The sequence below is a fragment of the Xiphophorus maculatus genome, chromosome 24, assembly GCF_002775205.1.
Source record: "Xiphophorus maculatus strain JP 163 A chromosome 24, X_maculatus-5.0-male, whole genome shotgun sequence".
Lineage (NCBI taxonomy): Eukaryota > Metazoa > Chordata > Actinopteri > Cyprinodontiformes > Poeciliidae > Xiphophorus > Xiphophorus maculatus.
Genome location: NC_036466.1, coordinates 9,496,586 through 9,513,730, shown reverse-complemented (window position 1 = coordinate 9,513,730; position 17,145 = coordinate 9,496,586). Strand labels below are relative to the sequence as shown.

Here is a 17,145-nt window from a genome sequence, read left to right as displayed (position 1 = left end):
TGGCAAAAAAATATTTCTAAGCTTTTTTTTTGTTCAATATTTTACTAAAGATGGATGCATTTGTCACTGATCAGTTTTGTGTGTGTATGGGGAGATGAAGATAAGGGTAAATAAAAGGCAGGAAGTCACTCTCCGCTGCCTCGCTCTGCATCTCTGCTCCTTCAGCCGGGGTTGCCATGGAAACGGACATCTCCGAGGTGGTCTGGCCATTTTATTTTAGGTCTCCCCGCCGACATCCTGGATCTTTAATGGAAGCGGTTCGGCGCTAATGATGACGCTGACCTCAACGCGAATGCAAAGGAAGCAGGAAGTGGCCTGGAAAGCCTCACATTTCCAGCCAGAAGCAGCCGTAGCGCAATTTATGTCTGAGATCAGCAGGTGCTTCAGTGGAAGCGCCCATCATGTGTTATTCTGCTGCTTATTAGCCCTCTGTGGCGCAGCAGGGAGATTATGTTTGTCTTGCGCTACAAGCAGATTCATGCACACACACTCTAACCTGATCTAATATGGCAGCTCCTGCGCGCCAACGTACACAAGCGCAAGATTCAATTTACGAGCTTTCCAGTGTCTGTAAATAACTCCCACCCCGAGGCGCTTCGGAGTTAAATTCCTCTGTTTCTGCATCAGAGGACTTGCTGTAAAAGGAAAAGAACGAGAGAACGGGTTCATCATCATTACTGCTGCTGCGTAAGGAGGCACTAAAAACGTGTGGTGAAAACATGTGTGTAAATGACGGTGTGTATGTAGCGCTGGTGATTCGTCAGGCTGCTTCCTTCACGCGGCGTTTCTCTCTGTACACTCGCAGGATGAATGTGGCTGCTGCACCTGTGCTCCTGAGCATACTGATCAGCCAGAGAGAGAGAGAGAGAGAGGGGCGTCCAAACAGGCTGGAGTTTATCTGAGGTCTATTACTTTACTAAGACACATTCATTCTCAGCTAAACATCCAATCTGTGGAAGGAGAAACCAGGCGAGAGTCAAGATAAGTGGGGAAAGCTACCTAATATCATGATGGCTTCACAAAAATTACATATTAAAATGCATAAAGCTGCTTTTAATTTCATCAAAAAGCATCTGTGCTGATTAGGATGCTACCGCTGTAGTGGCCAATAACATATCAATAGACAACACTTCTGTTTGAATAATCAATAATTTCACTGAACCGCACAGCATTCTGGGGAATGTAGGCAGAGGAAAGGTTTGATCTGCTCAGCTTCACAGTTAGCTAAGCTAGGTTGGTGGAATCAACTGACTCACTCACCCTTTGGTTACCTAGCAACTCTCATTCTTTGGTTACCTAGCAACAACCTGTTCAGAACTAGCGCCGCAGCAGTTTAAAATTTCATAAAAATGAAAAACAATGCGGAGTGAAAACTGGATAACAGAGGAAAGTTTACTAGCAAGATTTCAGATATTTAAAACAAAAAATAATCGATAGTTATCAATATTGCTAAATTTGAAACACTTATACTGCGACATGTTTTTCAGACACGTTGTCCAGCACTACTGCTGCATATTACAGAGATATAAACTCATGTTTATCTGGCTCCTGATTTTTGTTTCCAGTCAGTGTATCTGGCTGTACAAGTACTGATCGACTGATTGGAGAGATGTGGCTGCGCAGCGGCAATCAGTTGAGCGCTGTGACGGGTTTACATCTAAGCCAATGTTTAAAATAGTACAATGTGTGTCAAGACAAAAGATGGAAAATAGGTGAATAGAAATGATAAAATAGACTGCAACATGATTACTCATCTAATCACTGAGGAATCAGAACAACAAGGATTTTTCTTTAATGATCTCATTAGGGTTAGGGTTAGCGATAACCCACAGCAGCCACTACTTCCTGTTTAAGCTAGCAGGAAGAGGTTTTCTAAATGCTACAAAGAGACGTTCCTCTGTTTATCATGGCAGTAAAAGGTCTTCCAGTAAAGCTAACAATTCTGCCATCTTCAAGTAGTCTGCGTATTGTTCCTGAGCTCTGCAGAAACCAGAGTTTTTCTGAAACGAGCCACTGGCGCCGACAATCGCAGCAGATTTCCAGCGTGCATCATTTAAAAAATGCACATGAGTTAGCAAAACGAACCCTCTGGAGCGCAGAGCAAGAGATCCAAGAAGAGCACAATATAAAGGGACAAGAGAGGGAAACAGAGTCGGTCTATCAGCTCGTTATCAGTCAGCCCTAAAATGGCCCTTTAATTAAAAGCAGGAGGTAATGAACACACTCGGGAGCCTGATTAGCAGCTAATGCCCCTTGCTGTGAGCAATGGGCTCCCCCTCTCTGCCTGCCCTCCTTAAAGCTTCACCGACTGGCAGACTCTCAGCAACACTTTCACATTTATACCCTCATAATGCTGCTTTGTTCACTTTATGTTGGAGTTTGGGCAAATGGAAAGTTCAGGTGTGTTGGACGAGCTTTAAAAATGCTAGTAGTACATCTTATGCTATTTCTAGTACACAGCAGGTTTGAAAAACGTCCCACGGTACCTTCCAGAAGTTGTCCACTTTGCCATAGACGAGCGACTGGTTCTGCCTCTTGATGTCGTCGATGTGCCTGAAGTCGCTGGCGTTGAGGTGCTGCTCCACAACGAAGCCCAGAAAGCTGTTGTCTGGGGTGTGAGCTGGAGTGGAGCAAAAAGAAACAGGAATCTCAAAACTGTGTGAAAAGTTGTCTTCTTAAATCTACAGATCGTAAACTCAGAGGGACACAAATTACTCCCTTTGACTGCCAAGCAATGACTGGTAACTATGGGAACGGGAAGATGAGCAGGTCAAGAGCGGCAGCCGAAGCTGGCAGCGCCTCACCTCGCTGCCATCTGTCTTGTAAAACAAATGAGAGTCTGGACCGGAACAGAGCGAAACCAGCCCGATAATATCGTTTCAAATAGAAACCGGTGTTTGCAGTAAGAAACTATTTTCTCTGGGGGTTTTTTCTTCAGCTGAGGTTTATGTAAAAAGTCTGAGCAGTTAGTAATGTCAAAAATGTGTATTGCATGAATAAAAATTTTTCACTCTGACAGAAAGTATGAAGCTACATTACATCTAAGCTAATATAATCCAAAGTATTAACATTCAAAAAGGAAGGATTGTGCTGGATTGGTTAGCGCGGTTGCTCCACTTTGCATGTGGAGTGTGTGGGTGGGAAACAGGAATGTGGGAGGATATCAGCAGACCAGTGTGAGCAGGAGCCACGTGGAAAAAAACCCCAACAACTCCCATCAACACCTGCAGGAATGTAAGGATCACAAAGACGCCAAAACGGGACAGAAACATCAACACCAGCGTGATTCAGCACATCTGCTCCACTGCGCTCCTCGTTTGCTTCATCTTTCATACAACACTACGCCTGGTTAACACTCAGCGCTACAAACAGGCCACGCTAGCATTCGCGTAGCAAACTGGCCGTGTAAACAGGACGGGCTGCTAATTAGCGCTCGGCCCTCTTGATGCTTTTGGCAACAGATGCCTCCTCTCCCACCAGAGCCGCCACTCAAAATGTCACTCAGCTTGCTACAGTTTCAATCGCTATTAGCCAACAAACAGCCTGGGAGGACAGCGCTGCTGGAGAAGCAGCTGCTCGGTTGCTACTGATCAACTTGGGGAGTCGGGAGATAAATCTGCTTCATGATAGAGCATCCACTTCCTCTGGAAGTTCATTTTCCTTCTCTGGTTTGACGTGAAATAAACCCAAACAGAAAAAGATTGGATTTCCAGGATTCAGGGAAAGATTTCTGGAGCTACTTCTAAAGAATGTGTTGGAGAGAAAAGCCAATATTTAAAAAAAGGGGGAAAAAGATATGCAGACAATGTAATCGATTGAATCAGGCTGGTAGATTGCCAATTCCTGCAGCTGAATCTCCTACAAGTGTTTCTTTTCCAACTCTGGAAGGGATTAGAAGCAGCAAATAACCAAGAAATTAGATTTTAGTTTACAAGTTAGAAGAAAAAAAGTTTAGTTTGGGAGAACCAAACTACTTTCTCCTCCTTTTTGTCTCCAGACAGAAACTAAAAGGACGTTCAGGCCATTCGAATGGAAAGCGAACAGCAAGAAAACACTCGCTGCAATCCCAACTGTGATATAGATTAATGAGGTCGTTTCAGCTCGGTCTTGTCTTATTGACCGGAGACCAAACAGTCCAAATTCCCCGGACTCAGTGATTTATGGAGCCAAACCTAATCGCAACAAATGAACCAATCACAATCCACAAGGAGTTGTTTTCAAACCCAGAAGCTTCTTGATCCAAGTAAACATGCAAGGCCAAAAAAATGTGTCGAGAAAAACAAACGCTGAACATCGGGGCTGTTCAAAGTGTGGCCTGGGGGCCATTTGTGGCCCTTAAAATGATTTTGTTTGGCCCAAAACTGCAAGTGTAGAAAGATTTTTAAAAAATAAGGCAACAGTCCAAAGGGCCGTTTATACAGATTTTATTTTTCCATTTTTAACTTAATAAATTTTGGAGTTTGAATTTGCCTGTTTTAAGAACAAAAAGTTTGTAGACGCAACATCATGAGAATAGAGAGAAAGCATCATCCTGATATAATAATAAAAATATCTAGAAGCATTTAATTCAGTCACTTAATATTGTCCTACAAATATAGATTACTTCATTGTAAAAACATGATGAGTACATGTAATCTCTAGCCTGAAGGTAAGGCGCAGCTCAGAAGAGAAAAGGGAGAAAAATCCCCAGAGTTTTGTATTTGGAATCGATGCCACGTTGTGGGTTTAACACTCGGACCAAACCACAGAGCACTTGTTTCACCCGAGATATCATCTAACCTAGCGCCTCTTAGCTAGATCTTCAGGGTTTTCTGAGAAAGACATACCCTATTCAGCAGACAAAGGGGCTATTCAGGTGCGCTTGAGCTCCTGGCTTCACCTCGCAAACTGGAAGAGCGGGGCTAACATTTCACTTTCTCTTAGCCGTGGGGAAAAGGTCAGCACCCCAGGGGGGCTCGCCCTCTTCCTCCTGAAAACATGGCTTCTGCTCTACCTTGGGAAATGGAGCTGTTGCAACTACGAAGAGCAGTTTTACAGTACAACGGATTTAAACTTGGCACAATTCTTTGGTTTTGTCCGGACTGTGAAGGAAATCCAAACTTACGGAACATGGTGTTGAACTGCTGTGGGTTGAGGTTCCACTTCCCCCACGGCGTCTTGTGACCCTTGGACTGGGCGTAGTGGGCGTGGTTGAACTCTGGCTCCGTCCCGAAGGAATCCAGCACGCGCAGCATGCACCTGTAGTGCAAAAAAAAAAAAAAAATACAGAGAAGAAATCAGAGTTAAACTTTAACTGCTGGCAGAAACTACAACTATGATCAAAGCTGTTAGTTTCTGGCACCAATCAGAGACTGTTTATAGCTAATAGTTAAAACAAGCTGCCATTTTACTAAACATATTAGCTACTGGTTAGTCCTGACTGTCTTGTGCATCTACTTCTTGTTGATTTGGTCACTGGAACAAGATCCTCAAAATGTAATAAAACCTAAAAATCATATTTTTACGTTGCAAAAAACAGCCAATTTAAAGACTTCGATAATGTCTTTAAGTTTAACATTTAAGAATAAAATAAAATACACAGATTCAGTTTAATATACCATCTTTAATTGTCAGATGAAAACACAGTTGAGTGAGCAACATGGCAAACTCAAAGGTCACGGCACAAAATTAATTAGACCACATCCAGGGGAAAGGAATCTTAAACTGGTTTCTGACCTTTAACTCAAACTCAATCTCTGTTACTTGCTTTAGCTTTTCTAGGTGATGTTTTCTCTACTTTTCTCCATGTTAGTGGTGTTATCCATGAGCAACTCGAGCAGAAAAACATCTTGTTTTTCAGTGATCGTCCGCCCACTTTGATAATACACATCTGGCTGTGTGAACCGTGGGAAGGCCCTGGGAGAGCAGATCCACCAGGAGGAACCGTTCTACTGGAAGTAGAGCACAAACAGAAAGCCCACATGCTCTCTCCAGAGGAAAACAACCTTCATCTGTCCCTGCGAGGTAGACCTTCAGCAGATGGGGGTGAGCCGCCGGCCTGAATCGTTCGAAAGCCCACAAATACACGGCAACACTTAATTTAACCCGACTGATCGTGGAAGTAGAAGGATGTAATCCAGATAAAGTGATCCCTGATGAATTGTGGATAAATACAAAAGATTTCCCCGCTTCCACAATATGTGAAGACGTCATGGAAACTTGAGCCAGCGTCACCGCATGGGAACTCTGAGTCAGTTTTTGTGTTTTTTTAAAAAAAATACTAATGATAAATTAAATCGGCTAAACACATCTAGATACTTTCAGTTATTGTTTTATCATTTTGCCTCATGAGGAAAGTATTTGGCTGGTATTGAAAGAGGAAACAGAAACAATGAGGTTTCCTAATAGTCATTTCAACATGGAACATCCTGTATTTACTTCTTCTGATAAAATGTCAAACTTTATAAACAATAGTAACTGTTCCACATCCGATCCTCATCCACGTCAGTTTTAAATGTGAACATTTAATTTGTTTGTTGGAGTTGGAAAAGTTCTGTAAGCCGTTTTATATATTTCCTGCAGCCAAGCTGATGCAAAAGAGTTTCAATTTCCAAGGAAATGACAGATAGAAATCTCTCAAATGGCTTCAGTTTTCTCGATGGAAAACTACTTCATGGTAGAAATAAGCAAAATGGAGGAAGGAGGGAAACAAAAACATCATTTTTTACAATGATGCATTCTTAGAAATAAAAAGCTCCTTTCTTCTCTTTATATATTTATGATTTATAGGGAAAGTAATTAACAAAAAAGAAGGCAAACTTAGTTTTTTTCTTGTGATTAAAGATAACATTTCCAATAGCTCTTCACTTCACATAAAAAGCTTAATATGGCATTAACTGCTCAGAAATGAATGTGTAGCAACAATGCAGAAAAACACTAATTGGACCTCCCATTAAGCCTGAGGCGAAATCAAATTTCCTCTGGGCTCAGAGCGAGCAGATGGAGTTTAAGGTGTTACTTCACAGGGAAACAAAAGGTTTGTGACAAGCAGAGAGGAACCAGTGGAGCCATTAGTGCCCCCAGGCTTATTGTTGCCCCTCTTTTCCTGTCAGGAGGAGCAGGCAGGAGCTTTTTCTAAACAAACCAGGGCGACCTAATCTACAGTCCTCAATGGAGCACTTTGAGAAAGAATAGCCTGGGCCGGTTACAGTGCTATAAACAAAAGGTAGACCTCGGGCCGTTTGGGACGTTGCGGTAATGTTTGAGCAGAAAATAGACCCATTGTACCGACAGACAAACTTCCTCTCTGAAACATGACTGCAACAGCTAAACCACTGAGGGCAGAGCACATGGGTTAAATACCCAGAATGCACTGCAAAAGTATTTACACCTTAAACATTTTTACATGTTGCAATACCTGTGCTTTATTTAGATTTTATAAAGATAAGCACTGCAGAGTTTCTGCATTTTCTGTGAACAAACAAACTTCAAACAGCATTTTACAGCGTTTGAACTTTATTACACTGATAAAATCTTCCAACCTGAGCGTAAATATTAAAACAAAGCGCTGACTTTACACTTTTTGATAGAAACAGAGAGAAACAATAACTTTCAACAAACCCTGTGGATTATTACAAACTTTAAAATGTTATTTTCTTCATTTATATAGAATAAAAATATACAGTTTTGGAAGAAACCCCATTGAAAACCTTCTGGTTATTCCACCAAATATGGATTTTTTTAAATCTTCCTGAGTTAAAACATTAGTATTGTTGTTTCTAAATGAATATAAACTTGTTTTCTTTGCATTACTTGAGGCATCTTTCTCATTACTTTTCTGCAAATACAAAATGTTTACTTGGAATTTCAGAGACATGTTGTCAGTAGTTCATAGAATAAAACAACAATGTTCATTTTATTCAAACATATACCTATAAAAAGTAATTTAAAGTGCTGTATACATATTTATCTGAGAATTTCCTGGGTTATTTAACAATATAACAAAGATTAATGGCAAACAAACGAAGTTCTTACTGGTAGTGGACCCAGGAAGGGCCGAGGGTCTTCTTGAACTGGGTCAGACCCACGATGTCGATGTATATGAGCTCCACCACCCTATCCCCCTGAGTGGGGCAGCTAGATTTGTTCCCCATCACTTTACGCATAATCCTGTAGAGTAAAAGTTGCAGTGAACAAAGGAACATTTGACTAAACCAGCAATAAAAATACAAATAGTCATTAAGCTGAATAAAGCTGTAAATCTTCGTTTGCGACTCATGCAAACGAAGATTTACAGAGGAAAAAAAAAGCGACTAGTGTTACAACAGGTTTGAACTTTTATGTTTCACTTCTCCTTTAGTAAAACATCTGTAGTTATAGAGAAACTCAAATCTGTTGAACACTGACTCTTTGAGCTCAGCCAGTGATGCCGAGATGCGAACATCGTGGCCCAGGAGGTACAGCGTGGTTATGAGGTCGCTCCACTGGACCAGCTCTCCCAGCGGGCCGCCGCTGAAGGCGTTTTCTGCTATCTTGAAGCCCGACTCCTTGGTGAGCAGGCCCAAGTGAACCAGGATCTGAGAGGGAAGGAAAGCAGAAGATTAAGTACCCGACTCTGAGGATTTGGATGTGGATTACAGAGCAGTGACTACGGGAAGTCAAGCAGAACAAAGCAAATGTTTAAATTTTGCTGGGTAATAAATTATCCCAGAAGTTAAAGCAATAAATAATTATATTATTTTGAGACCATTTTGAAGTGGTAATGGCAAGAACACATTCTCAAATATGAAGACATTTTAAATTATAATGAACAAGATGCTTTAAATATCCAAAATAAATGAACAAAACGACAAAATTAATTTTGAAGTCTCTAAACAAAATTGTTCTTCAAAACATGGTTAGTTGAGACCAAAACAGGTAGAAAGAGAAAAACGATAACTCATGCAAATGAAAATTATTGATGTAATTTTAATTCAATGAATTGATTTACTGCGACAGGTCTACCAGGTATACCAAGGTTTTAACACTGTAAGACCCAAGTTATAAATCTCCGCCTGAATATTGTTGCTTATTTTAATTCTTTAAATTATATTTACAAATGGGTAAATATATTTGCCCATTTATCCATAACAATTTTCAATATATAGCAAATTATATTTGCAATTTGCTGTCTATTAAAAGAGTATCTCGTCAGATTAATATCACTTCCTGCTACGGTGGGAGTGAAATTACAATAATATCCAGATATTGGCTGGAAAGCACAACGTCTCCCCTTTCAGAAACGGTCAACATTTTTCAGTTGGTGCAAAGTGTGGCGGCGTTACGATACTGCAAATTTGGCTAGATCGTTGCTGATACGTTCGGTCTGGAAGGGTTAAACAGTAATGCTTTCATAAACACTTCACCTGTTATCTTTTTCTATAATTTATAGTTCACAACACAGGTCAGGTGCTTTGGATCAGTACCATTAACTCCTCCTCAGGCCTGAGAAAAGCGTGGAATACATAATGCAGAGCTGGATCTATCATCCATGTCGCTCCGCTCTTCCTCAAACTAAAGTAGGGCAGCCTGGAAGTGTGAATAAGTGCTTGGCTTTGTGTTTGCGTCCTCTCTAGAGACGAGACACCATTGGACGGTTGCGCAACTCCTGGGAAAATCTCCAACTCGAGACTGTTTTGAAAAATCTTCTGATAAATCCTGGGAGCTGAGCCACGCATCGAGCTCACCTTCTTCTTCCGCCGCTTGGTCAGGTTCTGCTTGGTGGCCAGGGAGCGGATGGCGCTGACCCACGGCTCGGCCATCCGTTTGATTCTCATCATCATCCAGCGGAACTCCTCCCGTTGTGACATGGAGTGGTAAAGCCCCGCGAAGCTGGTCCGGATCTCCGCCTGCACACACACACACACACACACAAGTTTACACCACTCTAAAAAGCAACTTTAAGACTCTGCTCAGATCAGAGCTGCAATATGATGAACAAAGCATTTTTTTCTGAAGAGATTTGCTTTTCATCATAATGTTGCAACATGTCAATCTCTTCCTGTGTTGTAACAATTCTGAACAGCAAACTTGCGCAAAATTGTGGAAATGAAACAGAGGCAACCATAGTAACGGTGGAAAGCCTCAGCGAATGAGAGGCAAAACCACAGAGCCATTACCAGCTGCTAAGGTGGCTGGAACAAGGCTGTTGTGGGGCATTAGCATCCCTCATCACGACAGGAAATCACTTTCACAGACGGAACCAATTAAAATCCAGCCCTGAATTAAAATCTCTAAAGCCCGCCTCTCCAGCGCCGAGGGCTCAGGGCTGTTGAGGCATCCAGAGAGGGAGATGAAGAGTGCTTAATATTGATTCATTCACAGCAGAGAGAAAGAAAGGGTGTGCAGGGGGGGAGTGTTTTTGTTAAGTGCTGATTAGTGTGGACCGGGCACAAGCCTTGATAAGAGCAGCCTGGTTGCTGCTGGGCTGTTTTAAAATATCAGTTTACAAATACAGCTGCAAACCAATTATATTAAATAAAGATTTTTGCTCAGAAGCAGGTGTATGTAGCATGATGTGACCAAAACAACATATTGAGTTGTTTTTAACCACCAGATTCTCACCTGTCCAGTCCGGTCAATTTCCTCATTCAGGATCTTCAGCCTCCAGGGCAGACGAGGGCACCAGTTTTCCACCTAAAGAAGAAGAAAAAACCTTCAGCTCCTCAGTTACCTGCATGTTTTAACTAAACCGTAGATTTTTTTAATGAGGCCAGCTGCTGTTTTCTGCCTTGAACGTGGAACAGTGAACTGTAAAGCACAGCTGCGAGAGTTTTCACAACATCAGATGGTCATTAGAAAAACATCGCTTTATGTTTCTGCACTTGTTCCCAAGAAAAGCAAGGAGCAGTTTTAAAACATCTGTGGGATGATCGAGTATTTCTGCAGTTTTATTAGCAAATACTCCAGGGCCACCAGGCTTTATTTGTGCCCCCACCAGGCTAAGCATTGCTTATTTACTTAAGTATTTTTAAAATGTTTGCACTTTAACACTTTATTGTTGGTGTTCAGGTGTTAATCTTCCAATAGCACATAATTATCAAGTGATATTTTCAAATTTTCTGTCAACTTAAACTTTTTTTAACTGAAAAACTCGACGGGCCGCTGGATGAATGACTGCCCAAGCACCCAACCACCGGGCTTAGCAAGTTTTCTGGGGAAACTTTGACCTTTGTATGCTGACAGTCAACATACAAGCTGGAAATGTTGTTTTTGATAGAAAGTAAACGAGAAAGTAACACCCCTCCACAAGCAGGAGTTAATTTGTATGATAAAGAACAGATACTCGTCACTTTTCAGGAACTGTGATTAGATCAAATCAAGTCGATCCCCAGCTGTCAGTGTCTGCATCCGCTTCCTCTCTGATCAGCAAACATTGACGTGCAAATCAGTAAGAATACTGAGGGCCAAACCACGCTTCTTTCTTTTTTTATGAGGTAGTGTTTGTTTACCCTCCGACTCCAACCACAACACCTGCACATCATGCTGATTAAGCCCTGACCGTCCACTACTGACATCCATCGCGATAAGTCGCCCTCTCCGTTTCGCCCCTGTGCAAGGTTAACACAGCACTCCTCGCATGAATTATGCACGCTAACACACGCGCTTAAAGAGTGTGTGTGTGGGTCAACAGATGCGCAGGAGAGATTGATCGCATCCGTTTTCTGGATGGGAAATATATGCGCGTCGCCGTGGCAACCGCTCGCATGTCTCCGAGTGCAAGGGAGCGGGGTTGGATTAGCTGAAACAACAGAGATGCAGAGAGAGCTCCTCTGTTTGAGTTTTATCACAAACATTTCGGTTTCCTGTTTCCATCGCTATTTTCATCCGCTGCGTTTTAGGTTTTCTTCTTTGCCGCCTGAAAGGCTTTTAGCTTGAATACAATATTCATAACTCACTATTTCAAGAACCGGAGCCACGACTGAAAACGTACTTTTGTTAAAATCATTCAGCCATCTGCCATTATTCATGGTCAACGAAAAAAAAAAAAAAGACTGGAAAAAAAGAAAGCTCTCACTTGAAATAGCAGATGTTAGATCAACTGATAAAACTTTGTCGGAAGAGCAGAAAAAAAGGCAATTTGAGGAATAAAAGCAAACGGAGACAATAACGAAAAGCAGCATCGGTTTTTGGAGCAGAGAAGATAAAAGTCAGAGGAGCAGATCTGAAATTAGCATATACTTAGATGAGTTAGAGATCAGTGATGGCGATGAATTTAAAACATCTCTTCTTCAGCTTTAAAGACTTCAAATAAACCTCATGATATTTCATTTCACCACCTGGAAAACAGGAAGTCTAAAAGTGTCGCCTGAAGGAACTTGAGCCGCTATACTTTAAGGCCTGTCAATAATGAATGACTCCATCTTTTCCCGGTGTGCAGAGGAAATGTGATGTCATTCCATGTTTTTCCCTTGTAGGTTAAAAACTCATTCCTTCAAATAGAAAAGTCAGTGAATCATCTCCTTTGTCATCTTCTCTGCAGGACATTCATTTACTTACATAAAAAATGTATCCTCTTTGAATCCTTTATTTCATTCTTATACGATCTCAGGTTACAAAATATTCTAGGTTTTCATGTTCTCTGCAAAAACAAATATAATTCTCATCCTTTTCTTTTTAAGATGTAGCACAAATACACCAGATTCAACAAAAAAGCAAATATTTGATATTTATTCTAGATTTTAAATCTAATCTAAATAAATTTTTTAAAAAGTTGTAAATGACAGACGCACCTCACTGAGGTAAATGAAGAAGGAGCAGGTGGAGCCGTCCACACCATAGTTGGCGTAGCAGGAGTCGGAGCGCCACATCTCCTTCATCCACTGGAAAAAAGACAAGCAGAAAGAAAACGTTAGCCTGCTGCAAATTAAAGAAATTCACAAGCTTTTCACCGAGTCTAAAACCAAAATAACCTCTAAGAAGTTTAATATTTCCATTTAATGCCTGCTGTTTGTTTACAATCTGCTTTTTTTTTTCACAATCGCAACATGTCTGTATGAACGCTGCTAATATAAATCCTTCCAGTCAGATTTCTCTGAGCTCACTATGGTTTCTGGAGCAACATCATTCACACTGACTTATAGTGACCCTATTGGAGCAGAGCATAGGAGAAATGACACATCAGATCAGGCCTTGGCACACAAGTTGTCTGGGTGGCGTTTTATTTGAACCACAACCAAATGAGGGCCATAAAACTGCAGGAAAATTGATTCATCAGATGTTTAAGAAGAAAGTTAGGAAGATTTAACTGCAGTGGGACAGCAGTTTAGGGACTTTTCAAGCTTGTGTGTAATGTTGTTTATGTTTGGGTGTGTGTTTTGACACTTTGTTGTGAAAAAAACAGTTTAAATTTAGATATTAAAACCAAATGGTTGAATGTTAAAATATTATGATAGTACCTGGTAAAAACATGTCTTTAGTTAACAAGCACACTTATGATTCATCTTCAATAAAAATACAAAACAAAATGTTCAATTTTTCCCCAGGAGGAACACATAAAAATCCATCCAGTAATAATAAAAAAAAAGAAGGATATGAATGAAACAGGCTTGTTAGTAACCCAAACGGCTGAACTGCTATGTCATCTGCCTGGAATTAAATAGCGAATGGACTCAATATGGCAGTGATAAAAATGTTCTGTTTCATATTTGCATAGCCTTGCAACAGATAATTTATCATTCTAGTGTGTGAAGTCGGTGGTAACATGCAAACTGTGTGTGTGCAAATATGTATCAAGTTCAGAGTCTGGGTCTTTCCAGGTCAGCCTCTTTTTTAAATAAAGAAATAAAAGCATCTCATACAAAATAATAATTGAAGGGAGTAGGAATAAAAGCAGGAACAGATGGAGAGAGATGAGTGTGTGTTTGTGATTCACCTTGATCTTGCTCTCGCAGTGAGGAAAACCATCCAGAGGCGGCAGCTCGCACTTCTCCTGGGCTCCGTTTAGGAGGTCTGAGGGAACGCAGGGAGAAACAGGAGAAGAAAATCAATAAGGTCGACTGGGTCAGCCATATAGTTGCTTTTTTTTATTGTCTGAAACTCTGACATCATCACACTGGAGACGACGATTTAGAGGAGAACTCAGAAACTTTAGGATGCTGCAGTATGGAGGAAGGATAGAGCTGAGACAGAGCATCTCACATTTCAGAGAGATAATAAGACGACTGGGAACAAAAAAAGTACAGTAAATATCACCCTAAACACCCCAAAACTATGGTGAAACATGGTGGTAGCAGCATAATGCTGTGGGAATGTGTTTACGATAAAGAAAGCCAGAAGACATGATAATTTTTGTCTGTTAAAGAGCTTGTGATGTGTGTTAGATTAAAATGTGAAAGGAACAAGTGGTAAATAATCTAGAGTCCATCACAATACCACTCACCACCAACAAACAGTAACCAATAAAAACCTTCGTCCTTCTCCGACCCATTTCCTCACAACAAAAGGGAGATGCTGAAAGCATCACAATCAGACGAGCCTGCAGGGTTTTCTTTCATGCCTGCTCTCCAGGCAAACAGTAATTTGTCCTGACTGTCATTCAGAGGCGCTGGCTTCATCAGAACTGACGTTTGCTGGCCGAAGGTGAAAACTGTGTCAAAAATAATACTTAGAGCAGAATTATATTGTTTCAATATAGGTAACATGTTTAAAAAAGAGGTAAAGTTATATGAATAAATAAAAAGTAAAATTTATTGAGCGTGGGAAGCAGAAGCAGTGTTGCTAGAAGCAGGGTTGTCCTGCTCTGCTGGCTTTGCAGAAGTTATGCAAAGTAATGACTGGTTACCATGACACAAGCTCAAAACAATTTCTTACGATAACCAACATCTGCTTTAAAAGATTACTCAAACACAGTTCGTAAGTATTGAAAATGCATACATTAAACAACATTTTGCAACGACTTCAGAGAGATGCTAAGCGCTAAATAAATTCAAAATAGCTAAAGGTTGTTGTGTTTTTAAACGAGCTTAAATGAAATCACAACATTAAAAGAGTTATTTATTTTAAGGCTGTTGTCACATCTTGCAAAAAGTGTGAAGAAACTGGATGCAGTTAAAACCACATATTCACATCCACGATAAAAACAGAACCACTTGTTTCCTCAATGTCTGACATTTAACTTGCAGTCAAATAATTTTAAACAAGGATGATGTCATTGTTGCTGCAGGAGGGACTGGTGCATTTTACAAAACAGGATCAAGTGGAAATATTGAGACAATATATTGAACAATGGCCAACAAAGTGGCTTAAGGAGAACAAAGTGAGTGTTTTCGACCTGACTCAGTTACACCAGTTCTGTCAGGAGGAATGGGCCAAAATTAGAGCAAACTACTGTGAGACAGTCGTCCCAAATACAAACAAAATGGTTTTAAACTCTTTAATTAGAAGGCTTAAATGTTCTCCGGCTTCTTCAGAGCAAGAAATGTTTACTCTGATGTAACGTCTGAGGGAGCGAGAAGAAGGCTGCGCCTTTCTAAAGAGTCTGCAAAAACTTTCAACCATATATGTGGAGTTGCTTTGTGTAAATAACACTGTGGGGGCTGTGTGCTTCGAAAGAGAAGCCTAATTAAACAGGAGCTTTCAGCTGTTTGGTAAAGGGGATGTCCCGAGACAAAAGCAGTGGAGTGAGCTGCTGTTATTCCATCCTTCAGTCACCCGGCCACATCAGCGTACCAGTCAGCCAACCAAATGAACAACCAGGAAAGCCAGGCTGTCATCAAGTGGTTCGCGCCAACACCACCAGGCAAATCTTTTCCTCGATTTAATCAAGCATAAGCTGCTGCCAAGGAGGAAGCTAAATATAGCCGCCTTCATAATCAAAAACAGGAAAGATGGGGCTGTTTTACCTCTCAGATACGCCAAACTAAGATGACTGTTTCACTACAAGTACAAAGTCTCACACAGCAGGGCGTCTGGGGCCCTTAATGAAGCTTTGAATGGGTAGGAAATGTCAGATGCAAATGTAACCAAACAAGGACTTTGCACATTCGCTTCCTCAGGTGGGGTTAAAAAGAAAATATATCAGACCACAAGTTAAGTTGCCAACAGAACAACAAAAAAAACTAAGCAAACAGAAGCCAACAGCACACAGCTGAAATTGGTGTTTAAATGATTTTCTTAGAGCCTGAAACCACAAATGAAAACATGCCAGTACAAAAGTTTATATGTAGCTGCAGCATATAAAAATAAAACTAAGGGCGGAAAGCGTATAAAACTTAAGATAATGAGGCAAGCAGTCTATAAAACATGCAAATAATCAAGAACTGAGAACAATTAGATCATTTCAACGTGAATAGTATATCCAGAGGCATCTGACTGCACTGAAGTCACCGTTACCCAGCACTTAGCGCTCGCTGTTGTTAATCTGATAGCACTTTAATAGACTCATCGGTGAAGATATGCAACACTCCACATGTTTTCTTTTTCCCTTCTCCTTCCCTGCATGTGTTGGTCCAATTTCATGAAGTCATTTGACAACTACAGAAGAGGACAGTGGAAATCTGGCTCATGCTATTCTTTCACTCCCACTCAGTTTTTAACCTCAGCCCCCAAACAAAAATGAAGCTTCAATAGCTTTTATACACTTTCCACCATTTTGTAATGTTCCAACCAGAATCTTTTGCGACTAAACAATAGGATACTGGTTTACGTCTTGTTTAGATTAACATATTCATGGCCAAGTCAATGTCCAGACCTAAGTTTAACTGGGAATCTTAGGTAGAGATGGACTGAAAAAAAATTGCAGCTTTATTTAGAGTGTAATTGTACAGAAGAAGAAAAAAAGACATTAAAAAATTCAGATGAAAAGTGCAGTTTTCCCTTCAAGCGAAACAACCTTTACTTTTGAGGCACTTTCCTGGAAGATGTTAATGTGCACAAATTTAGCCATCATCATGGCAGCTCAGTTAGACAGGAGGAAAGCAGAGCCAACTGCAGAGCCTGACAGCTAAACAAGTGGCGAGATCAGGAGATATAATCAGGAAGTCCTGCTTGGATCGTTGAAGATTAGAGGGTAGAATCCTGGATAACTTGTAATGACACTAAATATAACAGAGTGGCTCACAGGTTTTGTTGAATTGGAAGTGAATATCTAGAAAACCCTGAAACAAATACATAACGTAACCTGACTCA

General features: G+C 40.8%; 1 protein-coding gene across 1 annotated transcript in view; it reads right to left on the bottom strand.

The window, feature by feature from the left end:
- The window catches only part of mgat5 (mannosyl (alpha-1,6-)-glycoprotein beta-1,6-N-acetyl-glucosaminyltransferase), a 44,369-nt gene that overhangs the window by 8,714 nt on the left and 18,510 nt on the right, over positions 1-17,145 (bottom strand). The window contains exons 4-11 of the mRNA XM_023329580.1: positions 13,892-13,968; positions 12,750-12,839; positions 10,582-10,653; positions 9,705-9,866; positions 8,386-8,555; positions 8,014-8,148; positions 5,105-5,238; positions 2,487-2,620 (exon numbers count right to left, since the gene is read on the bottom strand). Coding sequence (XP_023185348.1) covers positions 2,487-2,620; positions 5,105-5,238; positions 8,014-8,148; positions 8,386-8,555; positions 9,705-9,866; positions 10,582-10,653; positions 12,750-12,839; positions 13,892-13,968 — 974 coding nt within the window. The remainder of the gene's footprint in view (positions 1-2,486; positions 2,621-5,104; positions 5,239-8,013; positions 8,149-8,385; positions 8,556-9,704; positions 9,867-10,581; positions 10,654-12,749; positions 12,840-13,891; positions 13,969-17,145) is intronic.